Source organism: Mirounga leonina, unplaced genomic scaffold, assembly GCF_011800145.1.
Source record: "Mirounga leonina isolate KUSES-001 unplaced genomic scaffold, KU_Mleo_1.0 Mir_175, whole genome shotgun sequence".
Lineage (NCBI taxonomy): Eukaryota > Metazoa > Chordata > Mammalia > Carnivora > Phocidae > Mirounga > Mirounga leonina.
Genome location: NW_023270453.1, coordinates 25100062 through 25123702, shown reverse-complemented (window position 1 = coordinate 25123702; position 23641 = coordinate 25100062). Strand labels below are relative to the sequence as shown.

The following is a 23641-nucleotide window of genomic DNA, read 5'->3' as shown; positions in this document are numbered from 1 at the left end:
TGCCGCTCCCCTTGTTTGTGCTATCTCTCTGTCAAATAAATAAATAAAAGCTTTAAAAAAAAAACCACGGACCTATGCACCTAAAAATGGTTAATATGGTAAATTTTATGTAAAGTCTATTTTCCCACAGTGGGGGCGGGGGGAAGAGCACTAGCTCCAGCCAGCTTTCCTGCCTGTGGATGGCAGCTGTAGTCCATTCACCTGAGCTACGTAACATGGAAGGTCAGGACTTAACTCCAATAAGCAGTCAGCCTGCTACTCGAAAATGAGACTTCTGTTCAGAACAGGAAGATGTTTCCAAGATGAATCTATCTCTCAACTTCTACAAGGAGCCATTATCTCAAAACAGGTAAGGTTAGACTGAGGTGAGAAGAGCATGCCCCAACCAGGAGCTGAAGTGTGACAAAGAATGACAAAGACAAAAACCCCACAGATAACTTCCCTCTTCAAAGGAAGAATAAGAGCCATTCCCAGCAACCGTACACCGCCCGGCTACTCTAGTAAGATGGGGGTTGATTCAGCTAGATGGTGACCTCCTGAGGGATGGGACCCTGTTGGCCTGGCACAACAGAAGCACTCAAGTATTTCTTTACCGCCAGAATGCACCTCCTCACCACATGGACCATACTGGCTGCTCATGGCCCTCACCTGGCTTGCATCCAGCCTTTGGGCCACAGAGGTTTGACCTCAGCATCCAGAAAGGCCTTCACATAGTCCTCCCAAGACTGGGTCCTGTTGTTCCTCTCCAGATCGTAGCTCTCCAGCTTTATCCTCACCACGTGGCAGAGCAGCTCCCTGAGGGGCAGAGACAAGTCAAAAACTTCAAACTACCCCAAATGCTTCTTTCAAGGTTTCAATCATGTGCTTTCAGCAGCCCTGATTAAAGTAAATGATTCTAACCTTCATTAGAAACACAGGAACATGCTCAGACACTGGCCCCACAAACCCTCCAATGAGGCAAGGTCCCAGTTTGGGCACACCTGATTTCATCATTCCACTGGAACTTCTTCCGGGGTCCCATTATCCTCCTGCCCCCCTTTTCCTCATCTTCTTCCTCATCAGAGCACATCCGCTCCCTCTGCTCCTTGTCCTTCTCCTCTTCCAGCATCCTATAGTGTGAATAGGACCAATGGGACCCTAAAGTCACCACCATGGAAGAACTACTTCCTCCCATATCCACCACCTCCCCCCTGCCCAAAGCCCCGCCCCGGGCTTCTAAGAGAAGGTGAAAATGCTGCAGAAGAGCCAAGAGTCTCATTCACAAATGTAATAATGGGGGGGGAAAAAAAGAAAGAGAAGAGGCAAGAGGATAATGTCACGTGAGAGCCAGGAGACACACTTACTTAGCGACCTTGGCTTGTGTGTGTGCCTGGCATTCATCCTGGTACTTGGCCATCTGCTCTGGCATTGCCCTTCCAATGGCTTCCTTAAGCTTCTGGAGAGGCTCCTTCAGACGCCCCCCCTGCAGAGAGCAGGACATATCCTAAGACTGGTTTATGCATCACTCCTTATATTGAGGATACACTACTGGAATAATCGCACGAAGGCAGGACAACTGCAGATGTGGCATCTGTGAAGACTCAGTCACCCTCTCCGCTGGGCCCTGAAGCCAAGGGACTCCACTCCACAGTCACCCACCTGTTCGTAGAGGTGAAGTTTCCGAGCACGTTTGACCAGGGTGTCCTTGCTGCAGGGCAGGAATGAAGCAAGATAGGCATACACCCCAGAACGGATTTGGCTACTCAGCTCCCGAGTTTGCACCTCTATGCTGAAGAACAGAACAGAGTCATCAAGAGCCTGCAGCTCCCTGGAGCTCCTCTCATCATGAGGTCATCCTACTGCAGAAAGGAAAACTAAGAGCCAACAATAGATCAAACCTTCTGCTGTCGGTCATGCAATGTAACTGAGTGACCAGTGCAACAGATCCCCAGCAGTCGCCAAATCAGAACTCCCACACCTGACGAACTTGGCTAGGTACGGAAGCTCAAGACCCTCAGGTCAAAGACAAGACCAACTCAAAGGTAGTCAGGAAAACAGAACCCAAGAGAACCACCTCTGAAGTACTAAATTTCACATAAGAGCTTTCAGAATGAAAGTGATTGAGTTACTTGCTGTAGACAGGAAATACCTTCCAACAGCGTTTCCTTTTTTCCCCAGTTCTATCCCTAATAAGGAGGTCAGGGAAATCCTCATCCCTCCAGTGTCCCCATCTAAATGAGCAGAAAAATATTTGTCTTCAATCCTTTGAGTTCTCTGTATTTGGCATGCTCCAGCACGCTATTGTTGACACAAATCTCTCATGTGTGCTGACCCTCAGGTGCTCTCTATAGTCCAGGCTTCCTGACCCAGGAGGCCAATCCCCATCCTGGTCATTTGCTAGAATATTCCCAAGCCTTGACAACTGTTCTTACATGTGCAAAATCCTCACTTGCTGAGCACAAGCTTCCTCTGCTAAATAATGCAACAGAGAGAGAAGCTGGCAAAGCTGGAAGGCAGGATACTAAGAACCTGGTTTGGGTTTATATGTGCAGTTTTTTTTTTTTTTGCTTTTTAATCTACTTCATACAGTGCAACATCTCAGAGATTCAGGTATCCTGGAGAGGAGCCACGAGATGGTATTTATATACCCTGCCCTTGGGAGAAGTGAGAGTGAGAAGAGAATGATCCCAGGAGAGCAGGCTCCTGCGGCTGCACCAAGTTATCTCTTACTTTTCTGGATTCTCAAAGACAGGCAAGCAACACTTTTTTTCTCTCTCATCTCATATTTGCAAGAAATCCTCTTCCAACTGGCCATGATTGTTATAACAGTGTTCTAATAACACCCGCTGCCTAAGGTTACTTAAGGTCTATCATTTCTTGGAGACAAATATTTGGTGTACCCACCCCCCCTTTTAAAAAAAATAAATAAATAATAAAAACCATTTTTTCTCTCATAAGTGGTCATCGTTAATGTAGTTCAATCAATGCTCATTTCCCCAGCCTGCTCAAGCCAGGCATGGTAACAGCAGATGCTCGGAAACAAAAGATACTCACTCTAAGAGGGTGCCATTAACATCTTGGGTGAAGAACTTCTGTCTGCTCTCTCCTTCAGCAGCTCTGGCAGCCTGGTTCACAGCAGACAGTAACATCCGTTAGTGCACTTTCCCCACACCGACCACAAACACCCACAGGCACAAGACCAGTCAGTCCCTACAGAACACCTGTCGATTCGATAAAATCCTCACTGTGCCCTTCCCTACTCAGCCCTAATCCCAGATTAAGTTCACATATGATCACTATATACTCCACAATTGGTATATCCAGCTTTTTTCAAATGCTACTAAAGCATCTATGGACTGTCGGGGCGCCTGGGTGGCTCAGTTGGTTAAGCGACTGCCTTCGGCTCAGGTCATGATCCTGGAGTCCCGGGATCGAGTCCCGCATCGGGCTCCCTGCTCAGCGGGGAGTCTGCTTCTCCCTCTCCCGCTCCCCCCTCTTGTGCTCTCTCACTCTCTCTCTCAAATAAATAAATAAATAAAATCTTAAAAAAAAAGCATCTATGGACTGTCATTCTTCCCAGGACTTGAAATGACAGTCACATAAAAGAAAATCATACAGAGTCAAAGCAATCAGGAGGCATTTGGTTCAACCAGCTAGTTAACTCCTGTGAATGGCAGTCTGTCACCTCAACTGTGAGTTGGTATTTCCATAGGTCTACAATATAAAAACAATTAAGAACTTCAACAAAACCGCAAAATTCAAAGGTCTTTATCCCCTCTCACCCCTAAATAATAATAAAGTGTTGCTTTAGCATTTACAGACATTGTAATTTTGGGGAAATTCACAATCTACTTAGAGTGTATCACAAACTCTATGACCCAGACCATTTGAACTACTAACACACCTTCCTACCTATTGACACAAGTAGCAGCGCAGGCTACTGTACAGGCTTTTGCTTCCCATGAGAACACAATCAGCACCCTGGATGGCAGCCACGGCAGGCAGCCAAGGCACTGAGTGCCGAAGTCAGGAAAGCAATCACGGCAAAAGTCTGAACCACTGGTTCTCATATTCAGCTGCATATTGGAATTACCTGGTGGCTTTCCCCACTCTTGACCCATCACATCAGAATCTCTGGGGATGAGGCCCAGGAATCTGTTTTTCTTTTCCTTTTTTTTTTTTTTAAGATTTTATTTATTTGACAGAGAGAGACACAGAGAGAGAGGGAACACAAGCAGGGGGAGTGGGAGAGGGAGAAGCAGGCTTCCTGCGCAGCAGGGAGCCCGATGTGGGGCTTGATCCCAGGACCCTGGGATCATGACCTGAGCCGAAGGCAGATGCTTAACGACTGAGCCACCCAGGAGCCCCAGGAATCTGTTTCTTTCTTTAAAAGGTAACTCTAAAATGCAGAGGGAAGTAAGAACCACTGATCTAAACCCAAGAGCTGCTGGTCCAAAGGCTTTAGGCAAAAATAAAGTATCTAAAATCAGGCTTGATATAGAATAATGACCACAAACAAAGGCAATAAGATGATTGTCTAAAACAATCAACCCTGATCAAGCCCTCAGACTGTAGGCACTGAGAACCACCCTCCACTTTCCCATCACCAGATTTGCCTTCCCTCACCGTATTCTCTGGGTCCTTTTCCTACCTCTGCTCCCTCTCCGTCTTCTCCATTAACTCCTTAAATAGAGATGGAGCCCAAAGTTCTATCTAGAACTACCTTCTCCTAATACTTTCTTCTCCTTCACAGCTTTGAAATAACACATAATGCCCATAGATCTCTCAAATCTAAATCTCTAGCCCTATACCCTTTTTTCTAAGCTCTGGATTAGAATTTCCAATTACTTCTGTGAATGGATGATCCTCTGGTATGGACATTCAACTTACCCAAGACCAAACCCATTAGCTTCTGCTCCTACTTCTGTGTTCCCTGCTTCTAATAACTATACTCCATCCTCCTGAAATCCTTCCACTCCCTTCTTTAAAACCCTTAGGTAGCTCTCTCCAAGCCCAGAATCAAATCCAAACTCCTTTATGTGGCATTTATGATTCTCCAGGATCTGGCCCCAGCCAGCCACTCCAGCTCCCATCCCCTACCACACTCCAGGGGGTCCCCACCATCCAACAACTCAACCACTCCTTGTCCATCCCCAGCTCTATGCCCTGCCTTCCTATAAGACCATCTCACCACTGAGCCTGGCCAAGTCTATTGCCTCTAGTCTGATTCCTATGTACCTCAGGGAGCTTCTGTCTTACCTCCTCAAAGCTGGTTGTTCACCTGACCATCTGCTTGACCACCCAAACATCACAGAGCTTACCTCATTCTGCCCTGTCCTACAGCCAGGTGTTTACATATCTACTGGTCCATTTACAAAACAAGCTCATGGAGAACAAGAACTGAATCTTACTTGTCAATATACTTCCCACAGCTGCCTATCACATAACAGAGCTTAGTAAATGTTGCCTGAGTGAATGCATGAAGGAAAAACACGTGTTACTGAAAGAATGCAACCAGAGGAAGAAAGTTTGGAACTGAGAGAACTTGCAGAAGATACACAAAACTCAAGCTTCTGCAGACCCCGGAGGGAGGGAGGAAGTGCAAAGGCCCAGGATGAAAGGGGGTGAAATGGACGGATGGAAATGAAATAAAGGCATGACTTTTAATCCATTCACCTGCCAATTTCTTACATTTTCAGAAGAATTCAGAATTCCTGGCACTTCTAATGTACTAAGAGTATGATTTTAGTTTGAGAGAAAATAAAACTGAGTGCTTAAGCTTACACACTGCTACTTACAAGATCCAGAAGCACTTCCATATTAATTCAATCTGATTACTTTAACATGTATTTCAAATGCCCCAGTTTGTCAGACCTATCAACAAGCTTAGGTTTCCATTCAAATTTTATTTTTAGATATCAGCCAGTTCCTCCAATGTGTCAGAGGCTTTCTGGCTATATACTTTTTAAGAAGATTTTTTTCTGATGCCTTTTCAATTGTGTAGACAATTATCTCTGAGGGTCTGGTTTTATACTGAGATAATTAGTCAAGTGCTATATATATATATATATATATATATTTTTTTTTTTTTTTTTTTTTTTTAAATACTTTGAGAGAGGGGCGCCTGGGTGGCTCAGTCAATAAGCGTCTACCTTTGGCTTGGGTCATGATCCCGGAGTCCTAGGATCGAGCCCTGCATGGGGCTCCCCTGCTCGCGAGAAGCCTGCTTCTCCCTCTCCCACTCCCTCTGCTTGTGTTCTCTCAGTCAAATAAATAAATAAATAAATAAATAAATAAATAAATAAATAAATAAATAATACTTTGAGAGAGAAACAAAGAGACAGAGAGTGTGTGAACAGGAAGAGGAGCAGAGGGCGAGAAGCAGACTCCCAGCTGAGCATGGAGCCTGACGCAGGGCTCAATCTTACAACGCTGAGATCATGACCTGAGCCAAAACCAAGAGTCAGATGCTCAACCGACTAGCCACGCAGGCGCCACTTAAGTGCTGTATTTTTAAATAAATCTAATTAAAAGAACAATCAGATTTATATCTGATAGTCTTCCACAAATAAGTGAGGCTCCTCAACCCTAAGAAGAGACACCCTTGCCTAAGGAGTTGTATAAATTGATCAATCCTAGATTAATTAGGCAATGAAGTTAAACCAAACAGCCCAATCATGCTGATTTATAATAGTTTCAACAGCCCTTTAATGAGCTGTTTTAATTATAAGAAAAGCCACTTACAGCCTCTTAGCACCTAAATCAGAACCTTGTATACTGTACCTGTTTTTGCTGGTATGATTTTCTTTTTAGAAAAGATCAAACAGGTTTGTTTTTGGGGTTTTTTTCTACCTTTTTCTCCTTGGATCCAGGTCTCCCTGGATTTGTGATGCAGGAGTTCTAAGTCTATAGGAGGGTAAGCTGTGAGCAGGTAGATTAGAGGAGTGGGTGACATGGGGTTTCTGTTTCTTTTCTTTCCTCAGTATTGTTCCCATTTTATGCTTGAGTCAACAGACCTGGGTCATCTGTATGGACCAAGATGAGTAGTTGCCAAACTACATCAAGACAAATAACCTGGGGGGGGGGGGCGGCAACACACCTGAACTTTCCACCAACCAAGACAAAAGGCACAATCAAGAATATTAAGTGTAGACAGGGTAAGGCCATCAAATCAAACCACTGGATTCCTTGGGGTCTATAAAAATGTACAGTCAAGGAAACAGGAAATGAAAAACAGGCTAACATAAAAAACAGTGACCATTGCTTGGGCATCCACCAAGGCAGCCCTCTTGGGATACCTCTTTAACATATGTAAGTTTTCAAAGTTTTAAGCATCACATCTAGTTAGAAGGTAAATCTAATTTTTGCTTCCCACAGCAAATATTAATCCCTAAGGGATGAATACATACCAGATTAGAATCTTTTTAGGGAATGTGGTAGATGGCAAACAGGACTTCAGATCCCTTCCCTCCCAGTACATGCACTCTGCCACAGGGAGGTGGCCTCTAATTTCCCAAACCTCCAAACTGGTTTGCTCTTGCGACTTGCTTTACCAATAGAGTGGGAGAAGTGACGTGAACACACAACTTCTATGGCTAGATCTTATGGGCCTTGCAGCTTCCACCTTCATTCTCTTGAAATGTTGCCCTGAAACTGCCATACCCTGAAGAAACCCAGGATCAAAGATCAGAGGAGGGAGGGGACAGACGTCCCAGCCGTCCTAGCACCCAGCCAACTTGCCAGCGAATGCAGCCACAAGAGTGAACCAAGCAGGACCAGAAGAGGAACTGCCCAGCCACCCAGAGTCAGGAGAAATGAATTGCTCTTTGAAGCCCTAAGATTTGGGCAGTTTTCTAGATAACAATAGAAACTGATACACTTATCATCATCTAGGGCCAAAATTTTAAATGTGAACAAGCTTATAAAGAAGAGGAAAAAACATAATAAGGAGAGCGCAAAATAAAGTGAGAAACACATAACACTACTAACATTACAGTTATGTACATTAGGTTTAATTTAAATTTTAAAAACAAAATGTCCAGTTTAAGACTGAGGACAGGGCTCCTTATTAAGGATCGAAATATCCATGGGTGACTTTTGGAATTCCCCTGGGAAGAATAGTTTTCCCAGCAGATTCTCAGAGAGGTATGGGTTTAGAGCACTTGTGCACACATGCAGGAGGCTCCAAGTACCCAAGTACAGGCCCTGGTGGGAATGGAGCCCCTGGGGATCCTTTGGAATGGCATTAAGTAACTTTCCAAGAATAAGCCTTCTTTTCCATGCAACCATCAAAAGTGATGAGGGCTTTAGAATAATATTTATTAAGTGAAGAAAGCAGGAAACAATTATTCACAACTATAATTACAACTGCATAAAACATACACAGAAGCTAGAAAGGAATAAGCAAATTGAAAATAGTTTCCAGATTGGCAGAATGATGGGTAATCCCCATTTTCTACCCCATTTCCCAAAGTTTCTTAACACTGTTATAGTAGAAGGGCCAGGTGATGAGTGCGTATCGATTTCACATACGAACTCTGTATTTTCATTTCAGTATGTCAATTTGTCTTGGTCACCCTTCCCACCAAAACCCAAGCCTACTTTATCTGTGGGATCCAGAACCCTGTCTCCATTGTCCCAAGAGAGAACTTGGTAATCACTGAGGAAGGACTGCTTGCTCAGGGTTCATCCAGGGGACTCCAGAAAGCGAGGCTTTCTTGAATCATAACCCAACGCCGATTCATGTTAAGCCACTTTGTTTCCATTGAATTGGTCCATCTTTCCCAAGAAATTGAAATAATGAGTCTAAGTTATCAGACTAGAACACTACCTATGGTGGGGGTAGGGACACATCCAAGAATGGTTTTGACTTTTCTCTAAAGAAACAACTGGCTACTGCCACATATACCTCACTCAACTTACTTAACAAGACTTTCAGAAACTACAAAACAATTTGATTACAAACCAGAGGATTGAGAAGAACAAGGAGTAATTTTTTTAAACATAAATTCTGAGAGCAAACACAGAACAGTATGCTTAAACATGCCAAGTTCAGATTCAACTACTTCCACCTTCATGTCCTATTAAGATATACTATGAATCCCTAACATGGCACAATTCATTTATATCATCACATTCAAACAGAATACTGCACATAGGCTAACGAGGAAGAACTAGAAATCCAAGTAAGACATTTGCTTTACTTTGCATGTTGTGCTTAAATATTTCTTGGAAACAAGAAAATCATTTGTAGCAGTGGTCAACATTTTACCCTACCCTAAAACACAAGAGAGATTTCATGTAACAGTGATTCTGAAATCCTGTGAGAATCACTGGCTTAATACTTAAGCTACAGGGTATAAATGCCACAGGAGTTGCATTGTAAGTCATGATGCCCAAGGTAAAACGTTTTTTAGCTAAAAGTCATCATAACTAACGACCCATGCTTGGTTTATGCCAATAATACATCACCGAATTGACAATTCTCAGCACTCTAGAAATCAATTCCCAAGTGCCAACGGCTGCTATAGCCCAAAGACTGTCGCTGTTTTTAATGGTTCACGGACAATATTAAGGTTCAGCTCCTTTTCATTTACCACACCTTAGGCATTCCTGTAATCACTACCTAACGCTGATGATGGGCAAGTCCAAGGAGCAACGGAAACCCAGTTTCAGCACGTACCCTATGTGTAACATTCATCTGCAAACTTTTGTGAATTTTGAAAACTTGCAAAAGATTACTAAAATGACAGATCTGTGCCTCAGCTGCCTGCTGCCAACACTAGTGTCAGTCTATTGCACCAAAGGAAAGATATTTGTGGGGAAGGAACTGATAGGCAGGAAATGGAAAGACAGAAATTCCCCCCGAGAAGAAAGTAGATTTTCCAGGAGTGAAAGAACCACAAAAGGCCTAAAAATGATGCCTGATGCGCAGAGCTTACACGGTTTCCTCACTTGGGAGAAGAGAGCTTGGAAAAGCTTACACTGAAACTGCCAACTCACTAAGGATTGCTCTGGGCAGCGAGCTTCATGTGATGCAGAACCAGCGTCAATCTGCCCAAACCGCTTCCAGGAAAGCCCGGCCACTCTGTGTCACCATACCTGAGCCAGCTCCTTAACGCGCTTCTCCAGGGGTGCAGGCAGGCCTTCAGGGAGGGAAGAGGGCTGCCTGAATTCCTGGTCCAGTCCCACCCCAAGGGAATCGCTCTCATCATCCATATCACGGAAGGGGCTTCCTTCTGGAGACTCACTAAGCAGCTGCTCCAAGTCCAAATCAGTCAGCGAGTCCATGGCAGTGGCTGCCTGGAGCAAGTCGTTGTCAGAAGTGGAGCCAAAGAGCGAGAGCAAGGGGTCAGAGGTGCCCTCCAATTCCCGCAGGCCCTGAGCTTCCACCGACGAGACCGCTACGGGCTTATGGTCTTCGTCCCTCTTTCTCTGAGCCTCCTTCTCCTTCTGAAATTTCTTTAGCATCTCTTTAACGCTCAAAGCCCCAGAATATTTCTTTTTCTTCTTCTCCTTACTGGCATTGAGGGCCGTGAAGCTGCAAGCAAGGAGGAAATTGGTTACAAGGGCTGCAGTACACCTCAAAAGGGAAATTCACGAGAGACAGCCCCTGCTCCCAGCGCAACTGTCTCCAGGAACCTCAGTCACAAGGCCACCCTGTTAGTCCTCCTCCCTCCTCTTGGCATATGGAGCTCCTTCTTGCTGGGACCAAAGCTTGAGATTTAATACAGGTTAGCAAAACAGTGTCACAGAATGCTAAATATCCGATGTGTTTTTAAAAACCACTGCCAGGCTGAAATAAAAGGTTGCGAAAAAGGGGTGGGGGGCAAGAAAAATATTTAAAGGGAAAAAGCAGGAGTAGCAGCAGCAACTTGAAGGGCAGCTGGGGTGAGACCAAGTGAGGCGAAGACAGCAGGACCACAGAAGACAAAGGGAAGTGGCAGAGACGGAAGGAGAACTGGGGCAGAGGAGGGGTGCCCAAGAGAACAAGAAACATCAGCAGTCACACAGTGACAGAAATCGCTGCCAACACTGACAGAGGGCCAGAGAGAAGTCCCATGTCTGACACACAGAGATGTGAGAGCACCAATACCCACGAGGGCACTGTGGGAGGCGTGAGGGGAACAGAAGGCCAGGCCCTGCTGCTTCTTCTGAAGCTGTGAGGAGGAGGGCACGTCAGCTCCCAGGTGTCCTGCCCTAACAGTTCAGATTTTATCCTAGCAAAGAAGCTGCTGCCTCTCACCCGGCTTTGGAAAACTTGGACTTTTTCGATTTCTTCTCCTTGTCATAAGTGTCATCTTTTTTCTTCTTCTTTATCTTCTCACCACCTTCCTTCAACTTCCGCTTCTGAGAATTAAAGACAAGGCACAGTTACACGGCTCCCTAACTCAGGGAGCAAGTGCACTACACAGCACTGGCCTTGCTCCGCCCAGGGGACATCCTGAGAGCTGCCTTATTTCCTTCATGAGCAACAGCTTTCAGATTGGTCCCTGGACCACAGACCTGCAGGTCAATACAGTGTTCCCATTGACAGTGTCTCCTGGAAGCACCCAAGGCTGAGGCAAGAGGCCATTCTGTAGCCTGAAACTTTTCTAGTTCAAGTTAGCTGTATATGGGCCCTACCTCTTGTTTTAAACATACAGGCAGTGGTGGGCAGATTTCAAAATACAGTCATCTTAAGGCTAACTTGTTTTGTTGGGGTGACAGCCCTGGGAACTGAAGTCCTCTACATGTCCACAGAAGAGACACAGCAAGGCTGGTGCAAACTCCCCTCACTCCACACCCTTCACTGCCCTAGTCCCCACCCTGAGACCACCTTGAGAAACGAATCCCTGCCGAGCCTGCTGGGACACAGGCGTGGACACCTCCAGGTCCACAGCACCTGGCCACAGTACAGGTGTGAGTAGTGACCTGTCAGCCTCGGCAGGGCTCATGCCTTTCCACCAAGCTCCTGAGCCATCCTAAACCAGCAGACATTCTGGCAAGTCACCTACTGATCTTATAAAGTCATGTAAAAAAAGCACTTCTGAAATCCAAAAGCAAGGATCGTTCTAACCTTTGGAGATTTTTTCTTCTTTTCTTTAATGAAGTCATCCTCAGATTCTGATGCTTGTCTAAATTGCAGGGTTCCAGAGTTAATGTAAAATCCTCCATACTTTGTAGTCAAAGAAGCAGGAACAAGCTCATCATACTGAAGGGGGGAAAACAAATGGTCAGCTCCAAGTTCTGGTACTAATAAATAGTCCAAAGGTGCAGAGTGGGTCTTGACAGAGCAGATAGGACTCTGTTCTTCTGCCACTTTTCAGACAGCGTGCTAAGGCCTGCTTCTGGTCAACTACAAATGTCCTAGCTCAAAGGTGTTTGGACAGATCTGGTCATCATTTTCAGTGAGGGAACCATGGCCAGATCAAGCATGTCACTTCCTCTCTCTCTAACTCACCAGGGCAGCCTTTTCTTCACAGAGGGCATGCGCACACTGACCCAATCTCCACCTCCAGGCCATCACCAATAGAAGCTGGGGTGTGGTGGTTCCAATGGCATTTTCAGTAAAGACTTACCGCCTCAGAATTATCGATGAAGGAGTCAGATTCATCGTAACCGTACCCCATGTCAATCAGGTCCTGTAACCGATCTTTTCTACGTTTCTTTCCACCCTAAAATTTAAAATAGGTCATGTGCTTTTTCCACGTGTAACTGTGGTAAAAACCCATAGCATAAGGCCTACCCTCTTAACAACAAATGTTTTAAGTCTAAGGTCACGTGCTTTTTCTGATACACAGAATTAATTGTTGCCTTGAATTCCATCAACTAGTGACTAAAGGTTGTAAATCAGTGGGTCACACACACACACACACACACACCCCTAAGCCCACCCCAAACCCCATTCCCTTGAAGACCTTCTAAAATAGAACAGATCTGTATCTGCACAAAATGGCCTAAGACAGAAGGAACTAAATGGCTTTGTATGCTTTTTATCAAAACTCTTATTCTAAGCATAAATTCTAGGAGTAAAACACCCTTCTTGCTCATTCATCCACTTAGCGTCATATACTAGTGCCTGCCACATGCATTGTCTGTACCTTAATGCATTTATCTAATAACTGCATTTTGTTCTCTCCAACCTCTGTACTTGTTTAGATGATAATCCACTAAAGGAACATAAAAATGTCTGGAAACCTCTCCCACTCAACGAGGTTGTTTTGTTGCCCAAGAGAGGAATCTTACATATTTTTCTTCAAATTTCCGGGCAAGGGCCTCCACTTTATGCCTTTCCTTTTCTTCATCATTGAAAGGATCTGAGAGATCTTTCTTCTGTAAAGAGACCATTCCACAAAAATAAGAGTCACAAAAAAATTCCCACAATCCTATTCATAATACCTGCACTGACTACTCAATACGCATAAACTGCATAATAAAAACAACTGTTTCAAAAAAGACAAGAAAAAATACATGCTACTGTCCCAAAAGTGTTTACCTTCGTTGCTTAAGAAAATAAAGTTTCCATTCATGTAATTCAACAAAACTAAACGCCTACAATCACCCACCAGAGCATTAGGTCCTAGAGGGCTCCAAACATAGCAAAGGACCTTTAGTTAGGGATGCTCAACCTGTATAGAACTGTGTTTCAATACAGCTGGTTTTCTTTGTAACCCTAAAAATTATTTTACGCATTTAAAAATATTACTCTAAGAAGGTCCATAGGCTTCATTGACTTCCAAAGCAGTCAATAGCTCAAAAAGGTTAAGAACGCAGTGAAAGTAGTGCAAGCCCTTGAGAGCTATTCTGCTGTATTGGTTAGTAGAGTGGTATGAACTTGGACTTCCTTCACTGCTACCAAAAGTCAAAACCAGGTTCACAGCATTCCCTTTCCCTGGAAGCTTATCTTGATGGATCAGTAATCTCGTCTTTCCTCCCAATGTCAATATGCATTCCAAATATTTTCATGTGGTTTTCCAAAGTTTATTTCTACTCCATAAACTTACTGTTGCATTTTTCTCAAGTAAATTTTCCAGAGTTGGACTTTAAGCTTCTCTGGCAAGGAAACTTAATTTTAATAAAAGACTCCTATGCCAAATACATTTAAGACTTCAGAGTAGACCAATATCACTAAAGATTGGATGCCTATCTTAAGACAAAACTCTATTACCCCACCCTCCCATCTCTGCCCACTGGAATCCCATCCACTCATGAAGGACCAGTTAAATGAGATATTGTGGAATGTACATATAAGAGCCACAAGTGAGTGGTCTTTAAAACATGCACTCATCTGTACCTTCTAAAGTTTTCTATAATGATCACATATAACCTAAGTGATTAAAATAATTTTAAGAAATGCCACCGATCTGGGGCGCCGGGGTGGCTCAGTCGGTTAAGCATCTGCCTTCGGTTCCAGGTCATGATCCCAGGATCCTGGGATCGAGCCCCACATTGGGCTCCCTGCTCAGCAGGGAGCCTGCTTCTCCCTCTCCCTCTGGTGCTCCCACTTCTTGTGTGCTCTTTCTCTCTCTCAAATAAATAAAATCTAAAAAAAAAAAAAGGTTAAAAAAAAATTCCACCAATCTAGAGCAGTACTAGATACAACGTGTACTCTCTTATGTCTTGCAAAGAGTAGTTGTCCAAAAAGTACTACTTCCTGCATGCATGAAGGTCCAACTCTGTCCAAACACAGCATCCAGGATGTAAGCTCTCTGCTGTCCAAGCCCTGCAGGGCTTTGTATTTGTATCAGACTTAAACAACTGCCACATTGTAACTCCTGGTACCTGTTTTGGCATAATTCTAAAGTACCTACAAGACTGAAAGTTCCTTTGAGGCTGGGATAGTGGTTTCTCCACCTTTATATAGTCCTCAGCATCTCACCCAGTGCCTTTACATTATAAGAAACATATGCTAACTGAATTACTATATGAATCTGTCAGATTACATAATACTTTGAAAACCACAGAGTAGACACAAAGATTCAGGGTTCTGAATCTGAAGTCCAGGACTGAATCCCCTGAAACTGAATCCAAAGTTCTCTGTGTATGCTCCAAACATTTTTCTGCAATGGAGAAGAACTTCTAGATCCCTCAGAAAGGTGAAATCAGAGCACTAGAGTTCTAATTTCAGTTGAGCCCATATATAAAGACCTCAACCAATTCCTGCTACTGTCTCTTCCTCTCAAGGAAAAAGATCCCATTCCTACTTTGGAAAAGGAATTATGAACGGATTTGAAATTATTTTTTCTCATCTTGCCCAATAGCCCTCATATAAAAGGTTGACCCTTGGCACAAACTTCCTGGCCTCCATTCAGCTAATCAGATCTTAATCAAGGAAACACATTTTTGTCTGAGCAAAGAAAATAGATAATCCTCCTAACCAACGGCACTCACCCCCAACAGCACAACAGTGAATTAGAAGGAAGGAACACTGGCCACTGAGTTATGCCGCTAAAAATTGTACCTACATGATATCATTCTACCCTCAAACACCCTGTCAGCTAGGTACTAGGCTGATCCTCATTTTACTAAGAGCCACTCTAGAGACCAAAATACTCCAAGTGCGGGACCCTACTAACCTTTGCCTCTGAGCCTAGCATAGTGCACCAGGGTAGGTGCTTGTGCTCTTCACCTATTTCCTACCTGTGCTGTAGGATTCTGTTCCGTTTATGTAAAACACAAAAATGTGTAAAACTGATCTAAGCTGTCGAAAATCAGGGCAGTGGGCGTGGGTACTATTTTGGAAGGGCAGGAAGAGGGTTTCTGGTGTCCTGGAAAATATTACATTTTACAATCCAGGCACAGGATACAAGGGTGTGTTGAATTTGTGAAAACGCATCAAGTTATGAATTTATCATATATGCATTTTTTAATGTATTTAATTCAGTAAATAGTTTTTTTTTAATTTTACAATGTTAATGAATTATCAGAACATCAGTAATAGCTGAAGCTGGTGATGGGTACATGGGGACTCATTATACTACTCTCCTATTCTGTGCATATTTGAGAAGTTCCATACTAAAGAGCATAACAAATCTGCCAGGAAAATAAATAGGTCATTTTAAAAAACATTTAAGAAATCAAACTGATTCTCAAAAGACCTGAAAGGTACAACCCAATTCTGACAAACAAAATATAAAAAAACTCCCATAAAAATAGGTTTCTATCCATCCAAGTAAAGAAACTATCCCGAATCTCACTGTTCAGAAGACATGAGCAGTCAGTGTCTTTTTTTGTCTGCCCTCACACCAGGCAGAGTGAGATTCCATTGGAAAAGAAAAATGTCCAGCACAAAATTCCAGTGCTGTAACAGCCAGGGGCTGGTCACATTTACACATAACATGTACACCTTGGCATGAAAGGCTTCATTGTTTATTATTAGCCATAATTCATATTAGCCTTGGATGTACAGTGTTCTCTCTAGCATAAACCAGGAGAATGGTTCTAGAAAGAATTCTATTCTTTCCTGCCCAGAGGCAAAACCAGCACACCTTGTAACTGCTTTGGACTGAGTGCCGTGATCTTGGGATAGCCAGAGCTTTTCTAATCTTGCTTCCACCTTCCAGAAGTCCCTTTTGCACAGGATGTCCCACACATTATATCTGCAGACTGAGTCTGGGGCTGCTGGGGTGTACCTTATCTGCAGGTTGAAGGCCTTTCACCTTCCCTCGTATGTTCTTCACCAGCTCCGGGTAGAAGAACTCTGGACAGCGCTTGTGATCTGGCTCAAAGAGGGTGAGTGTAATCCGAACAGCTGCTGCAGCCGGCTCAGAGTCCTGATGCTGTTCTGTTCCCCCAACCTCCTCTTTCCGGGATTTCTTCAAAAATGCAGGATTCAGAGAACCTGGGAGAGAGGTGAACTGGACCCTGTGGGGCTCCGACATGGCTACCAACAAGTCTTAGCAGGTGTCACTGCATGGCTTCTGTTAACATTAAAAGAAGGGCCAGGTCAAACCAAGATGATAAAAATGATGATTTTTCCTGTTCAGCTATTCAGATTCAAGCTTAAAAGAATTTCATTGTCAAGAAGAATCCATTGTTGGGCGCCTGGGTGGCTCAGATGGTTAAGCATCTGCCTTTGGCTCAGGTCATGATCCCAGAGTCCTGGGATCGAGTCTCGCATCAGGCTCGCTGCTCAGCGGGAAGCCTGCTTCTCCCTCGGCCCCTCTCTCTCTCTCTCTGTCTCTTATGAATAAATAAATAAAATCTTAAAAAAAAAAAAAGAATCCATTGTTAAGTTGATCTTAATTACCACTTACTGCTTTTTCTTCTTCAATACTATTCATCTTAAATATACCATTTTTAAATATAAATGTAAATCACCCCAAATCCTATCAGAGATAGTGTTCAACATACTTCTTTCTAGTCTTTTTTTCTATGCCTAGTCAATAGTTCTTATATGTTAGAGAACCCATGCTGATAGAGCCTTAAAGAATCCTCAAAACTGCAACCACCACCAGAGAATATTTTTCATTTAATTTATCTAACACTTTTTTTTTTTTCTGGCTGACAATCATCTTTCTTAAGATCTCTATATTTTCATCACCAGCAGTACACTTACATTTAGGGCCCGTATTTACAATGAGAAAGTTTTCAACAGCTCACAGAAGGTACTGCCTCCTCTGGAGTAAGTAAAAAAAACAGTGTCTCAGGAGTGTGGCTCGGCTCATTTCCTAACACACCAGCCTCTGTCCACCCACAACTGGGCCTCGGCAAAGTGAAAAATTATCACATGCCAAAGACCTTCAAAGTTGCTTGGAAATGGTCAAAATAGATTGTAAAGCTCAGAATACCAAGGGTTTATGGAATATAAATATCCAAACACACACACTATATATATAGTTTTTGTGTGTGTGCTTCAGGTATAATCTTATGTCCTGCTTTTTTAAACTCACACTCTAGTATGAACTTTCTACCATGACACTAAATAAAAATATTCACTGCGGCCTTGTTTATACAGGAAAATGGTACAACAACCTCGATATCCAGCATTAAGGGAATGGTTGGGAAAAAATTGCAGCTTTTTAAAAGTGATTTATTCTTATAATCTATAAATTTTGATATAGATATACAATGCTTTTCATACCTCTTACAACTACTTTTTCCTGCTTCGTGACTGTTTAATTTAAAGTGAGGTATAAAAGAAATTTTAATTTAGTTTTCACACTGAACTCTTTAACTTGGCTTCTTCCCAGCATCAATCACTAACCTTTCTTTCCCCTGCTGACTTGGCATATGCTATATACTAATGTATTAGACATCTTAAGATCTATTACGGAAATCCAACCTGTTAGATTAGTCTAGTCTATCTAGACATTCTTTAACCAAAACTATACTGTTTTGAAAAATTTTTATGGTATATTTTAATATCTTCAATAAAAAATTCATCTTTATTATTCTTCTTTTAAAAATAATAGTTATTCCAGCCTGTTTATTATTTCAGGTCAACCTAGGAATCATTCTGACAAGTTTCAAAAAAAAGCTCACTGTATTTTGACAGTAATGAATGATTAGTAACTAATTCAGGAAGATTTACACATATCACATATATCCACATATAAGAATGTCTACTTGCATACATGTAATGTTCATTTTTTTCTACTATGACTAAAAATTGTGATCGCTACGATCAGGCAATAAAATATCTAAAAATGAAGAGTTAAAATTATTCTAAGTAGGCAGCAAAGTGATTAGCAGCAAAACAGGTTGGTAGTGCAAAAAACCATCATGCACTAAAATGTTGGAAAGAAATTCCTCTAAAAAAACCTTTGAAGGCCCCCAGGACATTCGTGATGCCCTGGGTTGTGAAAATAAATCACAGCTGAAAGCTGAGGCTTAAAGGTCCCCCACTGACACAGCAGGCAAAGTCACACTATAAGAAGGGAACCTTCAAGTTAACAGATGGGATAATAGGAAGTTCACCCTGGAAGGGGCAACCAGGTTCCTGTCCCTGTCAGGAAGTAATTTTTAAAATGTAACCTTATCATGGTCCAAATTTTAGACATTGTAACTTCATTCACCTAGATGGTAAAACTGCTTCTCTCAGTTGTGTGACTTTAGAAATAAGACTAGAGAATAAAGTAAATCAAACCTGTAACATATTAACACTTAGTAGTTAGATTTTGTACTAAATTTTATAATCATCATAATTACTTGCTACTTGTTACTAAATTATTTGAAACATTTAAGAAAAATCAGACATATTAATGATTAATCTATTAGACTTACAATTTTAATTTGAAATGGTTAAAAAAATAGAAGTTTGAAAGTGTTCATTTAGACCTGACTGCTACATCTATCAGATTACATGAGTTATGTCTTTGGAAAGATTTTACCATCAGGCTTACAAGTTTACCATTTTAGAAGTTTGAAGTATTTGAGAGAAAAAACATATACAACTTTAAATGCAGGGGACCTGAGTGGCTCAGCAGGTTGATCAGGTCTTGATCTCAGAGTAGTGAGTTCAAGACTGGCTCTGGGCTCCACGCCCAAAACAAAACAAAAACAAAACTTAAAAAAAAAACAAGAAAAAAAACTTTAAATGCAGCTTAAAACATTTAAGGGTATTCAACATTGCAAAAAGAGTTCACTGTTTAGCGGAACGTAATTTTTTAAACTGATACCTTAACTGAAGCTTTGTCAAGGGTCAAATATTTTTATTTTTATTTTTATGTAACTACTCTTAGATTTGTTTTTTGTTTTTTTTAAGATTTTATTTACTTGACAGAGAGACAGCGAGAGAGGGAATACAAACAGGGGGAGTGGGAGAGAGAGAAGCAGGCTTCCCGCCGAGCAGGGAGTCAGAGGCAGGGCTCGATCCCAGCACCCTGGAATCATGACCTGAGCGGAAGGCAGATGCTTAACGACTGAGCCACCCAGGCGCCCCCTATTCTTAAATTTGTAATTGGGGGGCGCCTGGGTGGCTCAGTTGGTTCAATGACTCTTGGTTTGGGCTCAGGTCATAATCTCAGGTCCTGAGATCAAGCCCCGCATCCCACTCAGCTTGGAGTTGGCTTGGGATTCTTTCCCCCTTCTACTCCCTCCCCCTCTGCTCCTCTGGACCCTGCTCTTTTCCTCTCTCTCTCAAAATAAATAAAAATATTTTTTAAAAAAATGTGGGAGTAAAACTTAAAAGACTTAAGAAAAACTAGGTATTTAAATACTCAATTTTAACAAGTTGAACATCATTCTAAATAAAAGCACAGTATTGTACACACAAAAACATCCCTCCCAAAAAACCTCAACTGGTGTTATCAAAGAAACACTAGCCTTCTTTTGCATCTTGGTTTATTCCCAGGAATTACACATTTTTTTTCATTATACATCCTCTTAACTGTTGTATTTTCAAACTGATTATCAGTGAAACAGAAAAACTTAATTTTGTATGATTATGTATTTTTTTTTTTTTAAGATTCTTATTTATCTGACAGAGAGACAGCGAGAGAGGGAACACAAGCAGGGGGAGTGGGAGAGGGAGAAGTAGACTCCCCACCAAGCAGGGAGCCCGATGTGGGGCTCGATCCCAGGACCCTGGCTGAAGGCAGAGGCTTAAGGACTAAGCCACCCAGGCACCCCTGTAATTAGTCTCCTTACTGAACTCATTTAATGGCTCCCCCCCCCCCCATAGGCTGTCCTGTCATTCCCGGAGATTTTTTTCTTCTTTCTGAAATGTCTCTTATTTTTGTTTCATGTCTTATTGCATTGGCTAGAACTTACAGGATAATATTAAACATATATTCTTTGCCATGCTGTGACTCTCATGGGAATGCCTCTAGGTCCACTGGGATGTTGATTTAAAATTCACATATTTTATCAAACCATTAAAATATCCTTCGATTGCTCAAAAATTAAGAGTTTTAAAATTAGGAACGCGTGTTGAATTTAATGAAATCGTTTCCTGGAATCTTAAATGTGCTTTCAATTACCGGTTTGTCCTTAAGGCAATATAAAACAGTAAATGACAGCTCCTGAAACTAACTGCCGGTACTTTAGGGAAACTGAAATCTAAGAAAAACCAAGCTGCGGACAAGCCAACTCGCTAAACAAATAAACACACACAAAAAAACACTCTTACAACCAAAGTCCCCCTATAACAAAAACACCTACAGGAGATGCGTGAACCTCCGCCACCTTTTCAAGCAGAGGGCGACTCAAGTAAAACTCTAAGTCGACACTTAGACATTGGAGTCTGCAACTGGGATTGGGACCTTTTCAAAAATCGTTATTTTCCACCCGGAGCGTTTGGGCCCTATGCTGAACTGCTGTGAACAGTTCCCCATTCAATGACTTCGTTTTCACGTACTGAAACTACGCGAGCATCTGCCTTCCTGTTGTCACAACAGCCAGCTCCCAACTTCTCTAAAAGTGTCAAACTACAACAAGGCGTACGTGAGAGCCCGGTCCCGACAAAGACACGCACCTTTGTCCCCGGCGCGACGCAGGCTACGGCCCCGAGGGCCGCACTCGTCCCCCCGCGGCCGTCCTCATGCCGGCCCGGGCGCCCGGGCTGCGGCGCTGCTAGCGGCCGGCCCCCGAGCCATGCCTCCCGGCGGGCGGCCAACCCGCACCGCGGCCCATGGCCGGGTCCCCACGCGCCCAGGGGGAGCCTCGCCGGCCGTGCCGCTGCGCCGGCCCCGGAGGAAGTGGAGAGACGCCGGCTCCACGTCGGTCGAGCAGCTCGGGACCTTGGGCAGGCTGCAGTGGCGCCCCGGGAGAACTTGAGGCGGCGGACGCGGGCTCCGAGCCGCTCCCCGGACGCCGGCCGTTAGAAAGCGCGCACCGAAAGACCCGTCCGCCCCCCGGGCGAGGCCACTCAGAGCCCGCCCGGCGCGGGCCCTGGGCGCGAGCGGAGGCTGGCTTCCAGGCCGCGCCGAGGTCCGTCAGGGCAGCTCCCGGTGCGGAGACACGGCCGGCCCCCGCGCAGGAGTAACGGCCGTAACGGAAGCGCAAACGGGAGGGGGCTGGAGGCCAGAGCCCAGGGGCGGGGCGGGCCGCAGGGCCGGCTCCCTCGCGCACTCGAACGGCTACACCGTCGCCGCCACCTCCGCCGCCTCAGACCGCGGGCGCTTCGTTGTCACGAGCCGGAGGGAGGGGGAAGGAGCCGGGAGTCTCCGGGCTCCGGCGCGCCGAGACCGCGGCACCCGGGTCACGTGCCGCTCGGCCGGCCAATGAAATCCTGCGGGCGCGGTGACGTCAGGGCAGCGGCGTGGCCGGTGACAGCCGGCCCCCGTCACGTGGCCGGGCGCACTCCAATGGGCGGCGCCGGGGCGACCTGATGTTCCCGGCGGCCCGTGCGTCGGCGGTGGTTGGGTGGTAAGATGGCGGCTGTGAGTCTGCGGCTCGGCGATTTGGTGTGGTGAGTCCGGGCGGCCAGGGCTAAGCGAGGTGCGCCGGGGAGCTCCCCCGCTGGGCGCGGGGTTCACGACCAGCCCCGGAGCTGCCTTTCTATGCGCTCCAGGCTGCGGAGAGAGGGCGAGACGAGGTGCCGGCGCTGGGAGCGACGCCGGGCGGAAGGGGCAGCCCGGCCCCGGGGGACTGAGGGCGAGAGTGGCCGCGGCGGGCCGGGCTCTGAGCCCCAGGGCCGCCCGGGGGAGGGCTTCGCTCCGCACCTGCACGCCGGCGGCCACCGTGAAGGGAGTCTCCGGCGCCGCACAGCTCCCGCGGACGCCGGGTCCTTGGGGTCTTCCTGAGGCTCCCCAGAAAGCGGGAGAGCCGGGGAGCCCGCGGGGCCATCTCGCCTGGGCAAGCCCGTCAAAACTCGCGTTGCGATGGAACCGACCTGTGCGGGCGGCTTGGCTGGGGGTGTCGAAACCGGACTGCTGGCGCTGCCCCGCGAAGAAATGGAAGGGAGACTTCTCCTTTACAGCCGAAGGCTTGGCAGTGACCAGTGCCTTCTTGGGTGCCTCTCGTGGTCTGCTTCTGTGTGCCAGACAACCGCCCGAACCAAGACTGACTGTCGCCGCTTCCCTGGAGCGACGTAGCTCACTTCTCGACCCAGAGGAGGGTTTCCATTAGCATTTGTCAAAGCCGGGCTGGTCTCACGGTGAATTAAACCAGACTTTGTAAGGGGAAGTCTGTGTTTACAGAGCAAACTACCCCCCAGCCCCCGTCAAGGGAGGCTCTAGACAAGTGACTCTTGATTGGTTTTGTTGTTCTGTATTCCTTGTCACCAAAAGAATGCACATACCTTATGCACTTTTGTATTCCATTTCTGAAGAGTTTGGGGCTCCTGGGCCCAGCTGTGGAAGCCAGATTAAGAACTACTGTTTGCCAGCTTTTGTTTTGGCACTTGAGGTTGCAGGTGGAGAGTTAGGAAAATAAATTCCATGTTGAGTGGGTTGAAGGAGATGGACTGGCTTTTCTAGGGCAAATGCTGACTGTGTGTTTTCTCTAGGGGGAAACTCGGCCGGTATCCTCCTTGGCCAGGAAAGGTGAGTGTCTTGCTACAAATGGAAGATATCTGAAGTTGAGTTTGAGAAGGTGGAGAATGTAAGATTCACTCCCCTCAATTTCTGGCATTTAGTTAAACTGGACCTATTTAAATAACAGTTTTCTTTCTCTACTCTCCGTTTGTTTAGAAAAGACAATATAATATAAGCCAGGTCATTTAATCTGCAGTGAGTGCTAATCTCTTGAATCAGAGATGGTTTTGGTGAAGTTTTTTAATCCTGGAAATCAATTCTAA

At 44.7% G+C, this 23641-nt stretch overlaps 2 protein-coding genes across 11 annotated transcripts in view; one reads left to right on the top strand and one right to left on the bottom strand.

Moving 5' to 3' along the window:
* The window catches only part of UBN1 (ubinuclein 1), a 39073-nt gene extending 17008 nt beyond the window's left edge, over positions 1 to 22065 (bottom strand). For 3 of the 4 annotated variants that reach the window (XM_035022212.1, XM_035022215.1, XM_035022216.1), the window contains exons 1-12: positions 21377 to 22064; positions 16593 to 16880; positions 13207 to 13293; positions 12540 to 12635; positions 12038 to 12172; positions 11225 to 11328; positions 10081 to 10519; positions 3034 to 3104; positions 1639 to 1768; positions 1344 to 1462; positions 981 to 1109; positions 649 to 795 (exon numbers count right to left, since the gene is read on the bottom strand). In XM_035022212.1, coding sequence (XP_034878103.1) covers positions 649 to 795; positions 981 to 1109; positions 1344 to 1462; positions 1639 to 1768; positions 3034 to 3104; positions 10081 to 10519; positions 11225 to 11328; positions 12038 to 12172; positions 12540 to 12635; positions 13207 to 13293; positions 16593 to 16841 — 1706 coding nt within the window. In that variant the 5' untranslated portion in view covers positions 16842 to 16880; positions 21377 to 22064. Of the gene's footprint in view, positions 1 to 648; positions 796 to 980; positions 1110 to 1343; positions 1463 to 1638; positions 1769 to 3033; positions 3105 to 10080; positions 10520 to 11224; positions 11329 to 12037; positions 12173 to 12539; positions 12636 to 13206; positions 13294 to 16592; positions 16881 to 21376 lie in introns of all 4 variants that reach the window. The other variant, XM_035022213.1, reaches the window with a different exon arrangement.
* A 174-nt stretch (positions 22066 to 22239) lies between these two features.
* Positions 22240 to 23641, top strand: part of GLYR1 (glyoxylate reductase 1 homolog) — a 34861-nt gene continuing 33459 nt past the window's right edge. For 6 of the 7 annotated variants that reach the window (XM_035022209.1, XM_035022208.1, XM_035022207.1 and 3 more), the window contains exons 1-2: positions 22240 to 22312; positions 23351 to 23387. In XM_035022209.1, coding sequence (XP_034878100.1) covers positions 22275 to 22312; positions 23351 to 23387 — 75 coding nt within the window. In that variant the 5' untranslated portion in view covers positions 22240 to 22274. The remainder of the gene's footprint in view (positions 22313 to 23350; positions 23388 to 23641) is intronic. The other variant, XM_035022201.1, reaches the window with a different exon arrangement.